Source organism: Pteropus alecto, unplaced genomic scaffold (assembly GCF_000325575.1).
Source record: "Pteropus alecto unplaced genomic scaffold, ASM32557v1 scaffold25, whole genome shotgun sequence".
NCBI lineage: Eukaryota > Metazoa > Chordata > Mammalia > Chiroptera > Pteropodidae > Pteropus > Pteropus alecto.
The window spans coordinates 6,152,277-6,168,166 of NW_006441955.1; the positions used below are offsets into that span (position 1 = coordinate 6,152,277).

Here is a 15,890-nt window from a genome sequence, read left to right on the forward strand (position 1 = left end):
AAATAAGAGGTCATGTGAGCACATGCTGAGTGGCTACTTACGAGCCAGGAAGACAGGTCTCACCAGAAACCAATCCTGCTGGCATTCTGATCTTGGACTGTCAGCTTCGAGATCTATGAAAAAATAAATATCTGTTGTTTAAGCCACTCAGCCTATGGTCTTTTGTTATGGCAGCCCAAGCAATCTAAGACACTTTCTTTCACTATGCTTAACCTCCAGCAGTCTCCTCTGGTGTGTCTACCCTGGTTTTTCCAGCTCCATCTCCTCCACAATTTTGAGTTACTAACCTGAGCCCTATGGGAGCATGCTCCAATCTCTTGAAGCCACCTGCAGACAGAGATCACTTCAATCTAAGCAAGAGATTGTTTGATAAGCCTTTCATAACTGTGACATGTTTTAAGAAAGTCTCTAGCTCTGAGAAAGCCAATCGGTTCTCAGCTTCCTCCTCCACCAAATCCTCATTTCATAGTACTTAGCAAGGAGGCTTCCCAGTTAGAGACTATAACTATTTCCTTGAAAAAGTTTTTCTTTTCTTTTTATATTTTTGTGTGAATAATGACTTTTGAGAAAGAAGACGGAATAAAAATCCCTTTACTCCATTATCTTTAACCAGAAGTATTCATCTATATTTATGTTTTGTATACCATTATAAAGTATGATATATGATGACTGTATATATCATACTTCCTAATGTATGGATGTATAATCATTTCTAGTTTCCCGTCTTATAAACAGCATTGCTATAAATCTTTGTCCATTTGCACTTATCTGATTATTTCATTAGACAAGATTCCTAGAAACAAAATTACTGTCAAAGGCATATATGCCTGTTTAAAACTTTGATATATTTTACCACATACTATTTTTTAGAAGACATGCTAAAAAGAAGCAACAAAGAGCTGTTGGATCATCGCCTAGAAAGTGAAGTCCCCAAAGGATGCCCTGCACAATAGGACATTCTTGAGAAAGGATTCACAATCGCAATCTTTTTCTTAAAATTCTGTACTAATGATGATAGACATAATGATTTTTATTTGTATATTTCTTTGCTTTGCTTGAGTACATAGTTAAAAAGTTATTAGATTTTTACCTTTTTAATCCATCTCTCTAAATAAATACTGATTAGTTGTTTAACTTTATGCAAGGCACTGTGATAGGCACTGGCCCACAGTAAGTGATACAAAAATACACACATTATTAGCTAGCTTTATTAAAAACTCCTCAAGTATAAAGAGATACAGACAGGCAAATAAATGAATTGCCATATTTGCTTCAACTAACACTTTTTTCCTTCGACGAAATATTCACTTATTCAGACAACAAATATTTATTGAAAATCTACTATGGGCCAGGCATTGTTCTAAGCCCTGAGAATATAGTCATAAGCAAAAGCAGCAAAACTCCCTGCCCTGTGGAACTTACATTCTAGTGAGGGAGAGAGACAATAAACATGATCTACACAATAAATAAGAAACAAATAGATAGTGAGAAGCAGGGACATCCCTAAAAAGGTATGGGAGTGGAGCAATTCAATCAATTGAGCCCCCTACTCGAGATATTCACACTTGAAAGGAGGCTGCACTGCCCTCATCTTTCATAGCGCACTCAGGATATCATTAAAGGAAAAACATCTAAATTGTATTTTAATGGTACTGAGAAAAGAGGAGTAAGGTACAAGAACCCTGAAATATAGGGCATGAGTCGCTACCTTGTTGCCTGATCCCGTGGGCAGGGCTAGGAGGGGTTGAGGTGGGGGGCCGGTGGAGAGGGAAGAGAGAGATTATAATTTTAGATACAGAGGCCATGTAAGGTCTCGCTGAGAAGGGGATTTTGAGTAAGGATCTGAAGTAAAAGAAGCAGCTAGCTGTACAGGAATATACCTAGAGAAAGAGCCCTCCTAGAAGAGGAAACGACAAACCCAAAGGTCTAAATCACATAGCATACACAGCACCATGGCAGTCAGGAGTTAGTGAAGGGTGGAGAAAAGGCCAAATGGGGGATAGAGGAATTGGGGACAAATAAGACTTAAAAAATATGATGGGGTTGAGCAGTGAAAAAACAAAGGATAAAACCCCATATTATTATTATATCTATTGCTTGAAACTTGGAGTAGTTTTATAAGGCAAAATGAGTTTTTAAGGACTAGGAAAACGAAGGTTAAAGGATGCTGTTTTCAAGTATCATAAAGTGGTATTACAAGTACTATATGAACTTGTTCTCTGCATCCACAGAAAAAGATTTGCAGATAATTTACTAGGCCTGTGCCAAAGAGATCAATCAGATGACCTCTGGAGATCCCTTCCAGCAATCTGTAAGCCTCAACACAGTGTTTCTTAGGCAAAGAATTATTGACGTTTCAGTTTAGGAAGTTGGCCAAAGAAAATCATCAGTATTTCATTGTATTGAACATGAACTCAATTGCTCTAAGTCACTTTCCTTCTCGAAAACCTTAAATGGCTTCAGTGTTATGGGAAAATAGCTGAAAGCATTAAAGGCTATCTGTGATCTGGCTATAATGTATGGTTTTAGTCTATTCTTTGCTCTAGTCTGACTTATATATTCATTATTCCCCAAATATGTTTTATGAAAGAGTACTCACCTTCACATCTGATCACACCAATGCTGCTCCTAGAATACCTTTCCTACTCTCTAGTTATCTAAGAGCTATCTTTCTAAGAGTAAATTTGAGCAACAAATCTTAATGAGCAATTTATCAGGAAGTATCAAGAACCTTAAAACTGCTCCTAACTTGGAGTAATTCCCTTCTGAAAATCTCTTCGCCCTTCGTATAGTTTTGGATATGTTTCCTCGGGCAAGGGAAACAAAAGAAAAAATAAACAAATGGGTCTATACCAAACTAAAGAGTTTTTCCACAGCAAAGGAAACCATCAAAAACGAGAAGATAACCTGCTGAATGGGAGAAGATATACCAATGATACATCCAATAAGGGGTTAATATCCAAAATATATAAGGAACTCACACAACACCAAAAAAAAAAAAAAAATCCAATTAAATGATGGGCAGAGGAACTAAATAGATTTCTCCAAAGAGGACATACAGATAGCCAATGGACATATAAAAGGTGCTCAATATCACTAATCATCAGACAAATACAAATTAAAATACAATGAGATATCACCTCGCTCCTGTCAGAATAGCTATCATCAATAAATCAACAAACAACATGTGTTGGTGAAGATTGGTGGGAGTGTAAACTGCTGCAACCATTATGGAAAACAATATAAAGTTTCCCCAAAAAATTAAAATTAGAATTACCACATGATCCAGCAATTCTACTTCTGGATATTTATCTGAAGAAATCCAAAACACTAATTCAGAAAGACATATGATCGCTATGTTCACTGAAGCATTATTTACAATAGCCAAGATATGGAAACAACCTAAGCGTCTATTGATAGATGAATGGATAAAGAAGAGGTGGTATCTACATACAATGGAATATTAATCAGCCATAAAAAAGAATGACATCTTGCTACCTGTGACAACATGGCTGGACTCAGAGGTATTATGCTAAGTGACGTAAGTCAGACAGAGAAAGGCAAATACCACATGATTTCACTTATACGTGAAATCTAAAAAACAAAATAAACAAAACAGAAACAAACTCATAGATACAGAGAACAAACTGATGGTTCCCAAATGGGAGGGGGTTTGGCAAAAGGGTGAAAAAAGGGGAATAAGACTTACAAATTGCCAGTTATAAAAACAGTCATGGGGATGTAAAGTACAGCATAAGGAATATAGCCAATAATACTGTAATAACCATGTATGGTATCAGATGGGTACTAGACTTATTGGGGTGATCATAAGTTACATACATGTCTACTCACTGTTTTACACCTGAAACTAATTGAATATTGTATGTTAACCGTAACTGGAAAAAAATTTTAAGCAAATAAATAAATAAATAGAAGGAAAAAAGTCTCTTTTCAGTTCGTTTTCCCAAATCAGCAACCATATACAATCCACACATGGCATGTGGTTATTGGGACTCATATCTCTTTGGATCTAGAGCAGGCCCCCTTCCTTAATTAACATTTTCCATGCCACTGACTTGGAGACGCAAGGATGAGCCAATGTTGCAAGTCCAAAAGCCAGCTGGTGGCAGAATTCCTTGTTGCCCAGGGAAGATCAGTCTTTGTTCCATTAAGGTTTTCAACTTGGTTAGGTGAGGCCCACCACCTTATGGAAAACAATCTGCTTTACTCAAAGTCCTCCCATTTAAGTGTTAATCTCATCCAAAAATACCTGCAGAGAAACATCCAGAATGTTTATGCAAATATCTGGGCGCTGTGGCCTACTTGATATGATATATAAAATTAACTATCGCAAATATATTTCAGTAAGAATGTGTTGTGGGTCGAATTGTGTCTTCAAAAAGATAGGTTTAGGTCCTAACTCCCAGTACCTATGAACGTGACCTTACTTAGAAATAGGGTCATTGCAGTTGTAATTAGTTAACATGAGTCATTCTGGAGTCAGGTAGGCTCTTAATTCAATATAATTGATATCCTTATAAGCACATAAAAAGACATACAGAAAGAGATATGCATAGAGGAAAGGATGTGAATGCAATGTGATGACAGAAGCAGAGATTGGATCTATGGTGCCATAGCCAAGGAATGCCAAAGATTGCTAGCAATACCAAAAGCTAAGAGAAAGGCATGGAACAGATTCTCCCTCAGAGTTTCCAGTAGGAACAAATCCTGCCAATATCTTGATTTCTGATTTCTAGCCTCTAGAACTGTGAGAATAAATTTCTACTGCTTAAGCCACCAAGTTTGTGGTACTTTATTACAGCAACCCTGAGAAACTAGTATAGGCAACAGACAAAATATTATGTTCTGATGTCCATTCTTTCTTGTGCTTTCATCAACTTGTGATAAAGTTAGGTTTATGCACGTCTATTTGTTTTCAAATTTTTGAATTGCTTTTTTAATTTTTGGCTATATTAGTTATTTATGTTTACAAAGTCAAGCTATATAATAAAGTATATTTAGGGAAGTCTTACTTCCCCTCAATCCTTCCCATCTTGTTCTTTACCTCCCCAAAATATTTTTAAAAATCAAATATCAAATGGTTGTCTCTGGACAGTAGAATTGTGTTTCCTAACTCTTCTTTGTGGTTTTCAAATCAAGACAAAATAACATGATAAATACATACACACACACATACATATTATGATTTGTCCCACAGGGCCAGCTCAAGTTCCATGATCTCGGTGAAACCTCCCCATAAGTACTTTCTCTTTTCTGAACTTGTACATTGTTTACTATCTATACTGCTCACTTAGCCCTTTGCATCGATCAATAAATAAATTAAAAAATTAATGCACTGAGATCTGAAGGGCACCATGTTAGATGCTATGGGAACACAATGTGTTATCAGTTAAGTTTTCATGTACGGTAACCTCCTTGATTAAGATATATACTGAAGCAAGAACTTTTTTATATTCTTCATGATAGCCATCACTGCTGACTGATAATACCAAACTCTTTTGCACAAAATGTTAACAAAAAATAATAAAAACTGAAACAGATTGATATAAATCCCTTTAATAAAGTATGTCAATGACAATTTCATTTTTAAATAAATATATTATTAAAAATCATGTAAGAGCATTTTGTTATAATCATTAAGAATGATGTGAGACTGCTATTCCCTCTGCAGAAATGCTATAAACAGATGCAAAATGATCAAAGGCTGATGTAATAATGAATCTCAAGTAAGTAGCATGGCCATCATCCTGTGCCTGTAGGGGAAAATCAATATGGACGCTCTTAGCAATTCTAATGAACTGTTAAACAAGCAGTTAGCAAAAGAAAGGGTTCAATGATGCAAAAGTAAAATTCTAATTATAACAATATATAAGATCATATTCAGAAGAGAAGCCAGCTACATATAACAGTATAGTTGTTCTAGTGTGTATCAGCTGAATATCAGCCATGCTTTGATGAAAAATTGCATGTGGAGCTAAAAATGACATTTCTGACCAATTTTTTCAAAGTGTCTTCTTAAAGTATTTTTCATAATAAGAGATTTCCTTTGGTTAATGATGCCTCAGAATATACCCTGAAACATTACTACACTTTTACATTTATATAATTTTTCTGTAAAGCAATTTGGCAATATATTTTAAAAGCTATAAATATGTTTATACCCTTGAACCTAGTAATTCCATTCCTTGAAATTTAATCTTATTAAATAATTAAAAAGGTAAAGATGTCCCTTGTAGTATAATGACAAAGGGAGGAAAAAGGAAATTAGTTAGCATTTGCCTATTTGCATACATTTAAACTTAAAATTATAATTATAATTATAAAATTATAATATTAAGTTTAAAAATGATACAAAATTATTGACATATTACCATTATAACTATATGTGATATATATGGTTGACGACTGGAAAAAAGTAGGTATAGTAAAAGCTGTTGTGACAGGATGATAAAAATATAGGGAATTTTCAGCCTCCCAGTCCCTCTTACTATTTTCTAAATGTTCTATAATGCTGGGAGGCTCCCTGATCCACAGTAAGTCCTGAAACAAAATCCTCAGCAGAGACGTACTAATCATAACCAACTGGTAAAGATGGAGAAAAGTAGGAAGATAAAATTCAGTCTAATTATTTTCTGTCCCCCTCATTGGCCTCCCCAGTCACTGGGCACATTTGGCTGGTAGAAAAGAGAATGAAAAGGGTTCAAAAACTTCCTACAGACTCTTTTGAAACACTGATTTCATAGCAGCTCCCAGAAAGTTGTGAAAAATGAAATTTAACGAACAAGGTACCACTTTAACCTTCATTTCAAGAGGCTTTAATTAAATACTACCACCTAAAAAAAAACACACACTCACTTTTTTCATGTTTTTGTGTTTGTCTAAAACCAGAGCCTGACAAACTAGCAGGAACAGAAAAACTCCTGATGAGGCAGCAGCTTCCTCATCAACGGGCATTCATTCCACTTGACAAGCAAAGCCCAATGGAATGTTGTCGAAAAATGCTTGTTCTCTTTTCACCTCATCTCTCTTTGGCTTATTTGTTGCTGATCCTATGCTCCAGTTCCCCTTATCTGAATCTCTCTTGTCCTTTCATGCTTAAATTAACATCCGATTTTGGCATCTCAACCTTTTTTGATTACTATTCTAAAAGGCCTACAGAATCAAATGAAAGAAAGCAAAGAAAGTACTTCCAAATAAATGAATGAAATAATTAAAATAAAAACAAATAAGTGAATTGTTTTATCCTTGCCTGTCATTCTGTCAGTTAGATAAAAGCCTAATTTATAAACGCTACATTTAGATTATAACATTATTGCAAATAACCTTCTCTATTGGTTGACTAAGTACAGAACCTATCATATCATGAGAGTATTAACTTTATGACTATGGAGACAGGTTTAAAATTTAAATATATTGTGCTGGCTAAAGATAATGTTTATCTCTACAAAGTATATTTACTTACCATAATTTCTTCATTTTGAAGCTGCCCCTCTGTGTGTACTAGATCTAAAATACAAATTTAACAGAAATGAGTTAGGGCTCAAAGTACATGAGAGATAACTACTGAAATTTATGTTCAGCAAAACACACTATCTGGTAATCTAAAATTACACCAAATTTACCTGTGTTTTGGCATTTAAATTTAATACAAAAATAGAGATACCTGATAAAAAAAGGTACAAAAGATAAACTATGAGTTATAAAATATCTCTTGTGAGTACAAACATAAGGAAATGTAAATGTAAATTTTAGTAAAGGAATATAAAGGAAGGACTTGATAAAAGTGAAAATCCCTTTTAAGGATCAAGCTACTAACAGCAATTGCAGGCCTAAAAGGAGCCATCTTACTGTTTCCATGAGTAATGACTAAAGCTGTTTCTCAGAGTAAATTTTTACTATGATGCAGAATTCTGTTGCCCTGCTTTGATCTTTACTGGTATCCAACTTTAGAAAATCTTTACTCATATTATTTTAGGACAGATTAATTTATTTGGTCATGAGTTAATCATACCAAACATTTTTTTTGGAAACACAAAAGATTTAATTGATGTAATAAAAAATACTGACATTTAGAAATTAATTTTATTTTGTATTAAAATAGTCAGTGTACATAATTTTAAAAGGCACATAGTAAAAAAAGAGAAGTCCCTGGGAAGATTATATACGACTTTGTTTCCTAACCTTTCTCTGAGGTAACAAAAAATAGTAATCCTCTGCTTGATCTCTCCTTTCTCCTCCAGTCCTGCTTCCTAGAAGTACATATCATTTTCAAATCTTTAAGCTGTTTTTCCTGGAATTATACTATATTTATATTCCTTTTCTTGATTTGTCAAATTTTTTATTGATTTTATATTATAGCAGATGAAAACTTAGATCTCTTAAACTAATATCCTCTTCCTCTTCCTCCTGCAACTTTTCCCTCCTGCCATCCTCTCAATGTTGAAATCAATTATTTGGTTACATTATTGTCTATATAAATTTTATTTGCTGTTGAAATATGTAATGAATTATGATTACATTTTCCTATTCAACTCTTCCCCCACCAGGAGTTAATAATAAACTCATTTCATTTGCTTAGTTTTTAATTATGAAAAACTGGAAAATTTCAAACATCATAAAAGAAGACAGATCATAACTAACTCCTACATATATATACCCATCATCTAGATTTTATAATTACTAACATTTCACCATACTTGATTTATCTAATTTTTTTTGCTAAAGTACTTTAAAGCAAGTCTAAGACATCATGACATTTCACCTCTAAATATTCGATTATCCATCTCTAAATAATAAGAAATGTATATTTTTTACATAATCATACCATTATCATATTAACATTAAAAATAATGCTTTAATATCATATAATACCCAGTCTATACTCAAATTTTCCCACTGTCCCCAAAATATTTTCATAGTTGATTTATTCAAATCAGACTTGTCTCTTTTAATCTTGAACTGCTTTCTCTCCCACACACATATTTTTCCCCATGCCACTGACTTATTAAAGAGACCAGGTCAGTTGTCCTGTAGATACAGCAATCTCCAACATTTTTGGCACCAGAGACCAGTGCTCCTATGAGAATCTAATACCTGATTATCTGAAGTGGGGCTGAGGTGGTGATGCTAGCACTGGGGAGTGGTTGCAAATACAGATGAAGCTTTGCTCACTCGCGCCAACGCTCACCTACTGCTATGCGGCCCAGTTCCTAACAGGCCACAGACTGGTACAGATCTGCTACCCGGGGGTTGGGGACTCCTGCTGTAGAATGTCCCACATTTTGTCATTTTGTGTCCTCATGGTTTCATTTAATTTGTTCTTTTATCCTCCATTATTTCCTATAGCTTGGAAATTAGAGCTAAGGACTTGATTATATTCAGGGTTTGAGGCCTTCATCAAAAGTCTGATGATCTTTGTCTTTTGCTACTTATGAATAAATCATTTGAAAACTGCATGCATGAGCCAGGCTCACTGACCAGTGGACTTTGATAGCGTGACCAGGAATGAACTAGCCTTTGTCAGCATCCATAGATTTTTTTTTCTGGCGCCATTCAGTTTCCCCAAAGATGAATCCTCCTATCTCCTACCTGGGGCTATAATCTTGGTTGCTGTCATAAACAGCAGAGCACAGGAGGAGTTCCCACTATTCAATACACAAGCTTCCACCTAAATCCCTGTTTCCCTCCATGTCTCAATCACTCTCTCTATTATGCCTGGTAAAAAGAGCCTCAATATTCAATGTTCCAAGTCATTCCTTGGAGTGGTTTGTGGGGGAATGGAGTGGTCACCTAGCTTTGTGGGTTAGAAGGTACCTAGGGTTCAAATACTCTGTATATAGATGTTCAACTAATGACCCTTTTCTTCTGGCCAGCGTCTCACTCACATTTCCCATGGTACCATCTGCTTCAAATTCTAGACTTTTCCAGGGTTCTGTTGGGAAAATTGGCTTGCTTCTCAGTGATTTACTCCTTGGCCGGCACTTAAGTTATAACCTACTCCATTCAACTACAGAAATCACTTCTCCATCTGCGTTTTCTCTTCCACAATATATACCTCTCACATCTGCTTTGATCTCCTGGTTTTTTGTGGGTTTTTTTTTTTGTCCTTGTAGGTTTATGCTTCTTTTTATTCCTTTACTATTATTTTCATGGCATTGTGGGAAGGAAAGAAGATAGCTACATGAAAGCAATATATGTTTAACTAGAGGCTACTAATTCTGCTGATACTTAAACAGTACCATTAATCAGGAAGGAAAGACAAGAAACTAATATTTATTGTTTGTCTACCATACACCAGACTTCATGATCACAAAAAACTTAAAAGGTAGATATCATCTTCATTTTTCAGATAAGGATTCAGAAACTCAGAAACATTAAGTAACATGTTAACAGTTACATTACTACTAAGTAAAGAAGCAGTCTTGTGGCAAACCTGGGTTTTTCTAGGCTCTAAATATGTCACAAGAATCATTCAGGTCATCTGTTTTCACCAAAATGCAGACTGATTGGAAACAGAGTTAAAGAACAATTCTCTACTCCCTCATGCTCAGAAAAATGCTGGTGAAACAAGCACATACCTCTTTCAATCCACTGCTCAAAGTCAACTGGCTCGTTAGAGGTACTCTTTTCAATCCTCAAGGTTCGCACTGACATTGTAAATAAACAAAATAAGTAAAGTAGTATCTACATGATTCTATGTTCTGTCCCTCTATTCCTTTTTTCCTGTGTCTGAGACTGTCAGGCATTGGTGGGACTACACAAAGAACTGGGATCAGGAACACCATGTTCTGAAAATAATTCACTTACTCTGTTTTTCTATAAGTCCCCATAGTAAAATACACTCTTGTGTCACTGTAATCTTACAAGTGTTTGCGAGCATACAACAAAGAGCTAGTGGAGCCTTTCTGAATTTGGTATCACCAAGATTTTTTTTCTATACAGATAATAATAATAACAGTAGTAGTCTTGGTCATAAATCTTTACAGAGAATTTACTATGTATGAGTCAGGCATATTTATTCATTTACTCTTGACTACAATCTTATGAGAATAGTATTACTAACCTACTTTACTGATGAGGAAACAGGCTTAGAGAAATCAGGCAACTTAGAGAAGTCAGGTAAAGTGTTAAAAAATATAGAGGTAGCAAGTGCCAGAACTGAAATTTAAATTTTAGGTCTGTCTGACACCAGAGCCTCTACAATTGATGACAGAAGTGAAACTTAACAAGACAGCAGTCATCTTCCTTCTGCAATGATTTTTCTCCATTACCCTAACCCAGCCCCCACTACACCAGACCGATTTATCCCCTTCTCTGTTCTGTGATCGGTGGAGGCGGGGTGAGGACCCCTGTGGACTGCATCACGTGGACTCACTTGTCCAATGGCTACTGGTTTGATCTAGCTAATTGGAGACACTGGGAGGAAATTGGAGGGCAGTGGGGAAGTAGAGCAGGTTGTTTTTTCTCTACTCCCTTCCTGCTTCAGTGCCATGTCTTTGAAAGTGGTTATGTCCCTTCATGATTAAAGCTCCTGCCAGGCAGGGCCATTATTTACAGGCTCTGGCTCTCACTGGACTCCAGTAACACTACTTCCTACCCTTGGCCCAGGGGTGGAAATGGTTTCCTGCTGTAGCCAGTTTCTGGGTATCTCACCATCCCTGGTTTATTCCCTTAAGCCAGAACATAATTTTGTAGGTAATCCCATCAATCAAGTCTCTTCATTTGAACCATCTGAAATGTATTCTGTTTCTTACCATGATTCTGTCAGATATACTTTATCCTTAAATAAACATAAGGCAGGATTAGAATGATGTTACAATGGGAGACTCTCCTCCTAAATCTCTCAGAAAATCTCATTATTAATAGAAGAATCAAAATTATCCAATATAAATAATCAGGGTTATCATATTTTCAGAAAGAATTTGACAGAGAACCCCAAGCCAAATAAATCTGTAATAAATATATCAAGGAACCTGGCATTCTGGCAAGCTGGCTTCTTATGTTCATAATAGGGTCTTTTGCCAAAGACTTTCACATAGTAAATTGCATGGAAATTATTATGTGCTTTGGAAGGGTTTCAAATTTGGAGTTTCAGAGAGTCTAACTGTGCTTAAGGCAGTTAACCCATACTTTCCACTCTCCCACTGCAATAAAACTGGATTCCATGATGCAAAGAAAATTAGTGTTTTGCCAAAAGTTTACATATGTGCCCTCTGCCTATAGAGAAATTAAAAGATGATAAAAATTAATGTATGATTTGCTTACCAAAGTAACTTTGGATTACAAGCCTTTCAATCCTCACATGTTTGTGAAAACAAACAATGAACTCCTGGGGGAACATTCCTGTGGTGGTCCAAAATGTTTCTAAATTCCTATTGTTAATTTTAAAGAAAAAGAGAAAGGAATAGCCAAATAAAAATTACACATTCACAAAATTCTAGTGAATAAGTATTTAAAAAAATAAATGACCCTTGGATTCTTGCAATCCTTTTCTAACTGTTCATTCTGCCTCTAATATTTCCCCAACTTTAATAGCTCTTCTTTACTACTACCAGATATATTTCCTAAAAACACAGAAACAGAATTTATGTCATTCTTATCGAAAAGCCTTCAGTGGCCCCTTATTGCCTATAAATGTAAATGTATTAGTATGGCATTTTATGACCTATACAATCTGGTCCCATCATTAAAGTACTATCTCCATTCCCATCACGATATCATCTCACATCACTGTAGTCATAGCGAGCCAGATAAAATTCTGCAAACAAGTCATGCAGGCTCATGCTCCTGTGCCTTATTACATATGTAATAAATTCCACTGTATAATGTATTTTTTTCCCATTAAGCAGTCAGTGTCTTTCAAAAAAATTAAAAGAAAAAAAGGTTTTATTTATATTTACCCAAATATTTATCATTTCCAATGCATCAACTTTCTTCCTGTAGATTTGAATTTTCATTTAGTATTATAATCATTTCAACTACAGTACTTCTTTTAGCATTTCCTACGATGTTGGTCTACTTGTGATGAATAAAATGTCTTTATTCTATCCTAATTTTTGAAGGATATTTTAGCTAGATATAGAATTCTGGTCTGACAGGGGTTTTTGGGGGTGGGTCTCTCTTTTCCAGCATTAAAAAATATTGTTGCATTGTTATCTGGACTCCACTGTTTGTGATACAAAGTCAGCTGTAACAGGTACTACTGTTCCCCTGTATTTAATGTATTTTTTTCTCTAGCTGTTTAAAAATTTTTTATTTTTATTTTTTAGCAGATATAGTCTCTTTGTATTTACCCTGGTTGAGGTTTGCTGAGTTTCTTGGATTTGTAAGTTGGCATTTTTTAATAAGATTGGGGAAATCTGGCCAAAAAGTAGAAATAACCCAGATATCCATCAGCTGATAAATGGATAAATAAAATGTGCTATATACATACAACAGACTATTATTTGGCAATAAAAAGAAATGAAGCACTGATATGTGCTATAATATGAATAAACTTGAAAACATGTAAGTGAAAGAAGCCAGTCACAAAAGACCACATATGTATGATTTCATTTATATGAAATGTCTGAATAGGCAAATCTATAGACACAGAAAGTAGATTGGTGGGGATAGGGAGGAGACAGGGTAATTTCAATAGGTTCTGAAATTTCTTTTTAGGGTGATCAAATGTTCTAAAATTGATTGTGCAGATGGTTGTATAACTCTTGTGAATATACTGGAAGCCAATGAATTGTACACTTTAAATAGGTGAATTGTATGGTATGTGAATAATATGTTAGTAAAGATGTTAAGAAAAAGAAAAAAAAAGAAGCAGGTTTCCTAACTTACAATTCTGGGTTTTTAATACTATGCTTAATATTTCATAATTTTAAAATTTACATTTTTATGGTTTTAAATATTATTTAAATAAATTTAATGGCTTTTGATTGCCCTATGTTTTTTCTCGGGTGCTTTTAATGAACAAAACCAATATAATAACATCAAATAGTATGCAGCGACATATGGATTTAAAAATGACATATAACAATCCTCATTATTAGGTATAATAAAGTCATGAAAATAGTAGTTTTCTTTAAATGAGGCTTTACAGCTAATGACTGTTTAATATCTATTACCTCATATGATTTTTTCATAACTCTGAGATAATCAGGGAAGGTAATGTTAATCCCATTTTTCAGACCTGAAAACTGAAGCTCAAAGAGTAACGCATATACTTTTAGCCCAAGATAACATATATAGTTCACTTATTCAGGAATTTTAACTGTAAATCTAGTATTCTTCTACATTATCCCAAAAGGACTAATTCTCTAATTTTTCTGTTAATTTGTTTTTTTCTAATGCAGAGCTTCTTTTCCCCTTTTTCACTGATGTATAAAATGCCAGATGGCAAAAGAAGAGTCAAGGGCAAATAAAAATATCATCACTTTCTTTAATTCTCATTTCTGGGAAATAGAAAGTTGGAAGCACTGTCCTGTAGGGGCAAATTTATAGCACTGTTTTCTCTAAATAATTCTATGGTTACTTCCATTTAGATTAACCAATGTATGAGCAGAGAATAATTTTTATATCTACCATATAAAGTCTAATTCTATTTGTTGGAAATGTATATGAATTAAAAGTCTCTGATGTGCTCTATTCAGTTATGAGGTAACTACTTTTATTTCATATGGTTTTCTGTATTAAGGGTTTTGTCTAACCTAAAAAATATTACATCCTTAACCATTCATTAATATGCACTGATATGTGGAAAGATCTATATTTCTGACAAACAACTTGAGGCAAATCTTTATAGGTATATGTATTCTCACACCAGTTCCCACATTAATTTCCCTACTCCCAGGCAGAGTGGGATAAATAACTATTACCTGAATTTCAGAAAGTAAAACATTAAGAAGGATTAAGAACAGGCAAAAAACCAAAAAAAAAACCAGATAGTAAGTTTTTGATGCAAACTTTAAGTTTGAGTTATCATTGTGTAGTACAAAGAACCACAAACTAGGAGTTAGAAGATATGGGTGTTAATTTTGATTCTGCTAATTGGTTATCTGTGTGATTTCGAGCAAGTCATTTTACCTCTGAGGTTGAAAATCCTTTTTTTTTTTTTTTGCCTTTTATTCTCTAAGCTTACAATGTGGGTCAAATAACAAAACATTTAGGAAACTATAAAGTCCTATGCAAATGTAAAGTAACTTATGCATATATGTATGTGTATGTGTAAATACTCAGCTACTCTCCAGTATTAGCTGAGTTTAATATTTGATGGTCTATCTCAACCTACTCAACAAATATTTTAAGACACTGTGGAGTTAAAGATGAATAAGTCACAGTTGCTGACTTCTAGGAATTTGCAGTTAAGAGACAAACATTAAAGAGGAGTAATTATATAATAAAGAGATAAATAAGGTAATAGAGGTATATACTGAATTCTACTGAAGTTCCAACAAAAAAGGTAAACTCATTCTACTTGAGGAAAAGAGACAGATATCAAAGAGGAAATAACAATTAGGTTTAAAGGAAGAGTTTGAGTTGTTAATATTTATCCAGATACATGGGCTTCACAATAGAACACAAAGAACAAGATCTGTGTTACAACTGGCTCTGCCTTCAATAAAACTAATACTTGACCTCTCTCACATGTCTAAAATGAAAGGTTTAGATAAGATGAACTCCTAAGTCCTTCCAGCTCTAAAATTATAAGGTTCTATGAGTCAAACTCTAGTCACTATACAAATACCAAGAAAGAGAACTCGAGAGAGTAATAAAATAGCCAGAGTTCTCCCGTTAATTACTTTTTCTTGGAATTTAAAAGTCTGAGAATGATATTTATCTCTATCCAGAATAAGCTCTAGCACAGTGAAGAGTAGAAA

The 15,890-nt window shown here is 34.5% G+C and overlaps 1 protein-coding gene across 4 annotated transcripts in view; it reads right to left on the minus strand.

Annotated features, from left to right (window-relative positions):
- The window catches only part of HSPB11 (heat shock protein family B (small) member 11), a 44,847-nt gene that overhangs the window by 20,918 nt on the left and 8,039 nt on the right, over positions 1-15,890 (minus strand). For 3 of the 4 annotated variants that reach the window (XM_006919230.3, XM_025052131.1, XM_006919231.3), the window contains exons 4-7: positions 12,286-12,392; positions 10,599-10,667; positions 7,484-7,527; positions 5,562-5,774 (exon numbers count right to left, since the gene is read on the minus strand). In XM_006919230.3, the coding sequence (XP_006919292.1) occupies positions 5,658-5,774; positions 7,484-7,527; positions 10,599-10,667; positions 12,286-12,392 (337 nt within the window). In that variant the 3' untranslated portion in view covers positions 5,562-5,657. Of the gene's footprint in view, positions 1-41; positions 114-5,561; positions 5,775-7,483; positions 7,528-10,598; positions 10,668-12,285; positions 12,393-15,890 lie in introns of those variants that run through there. The other variant, XM_015595159.2, reaches the window with a different exon arrangement.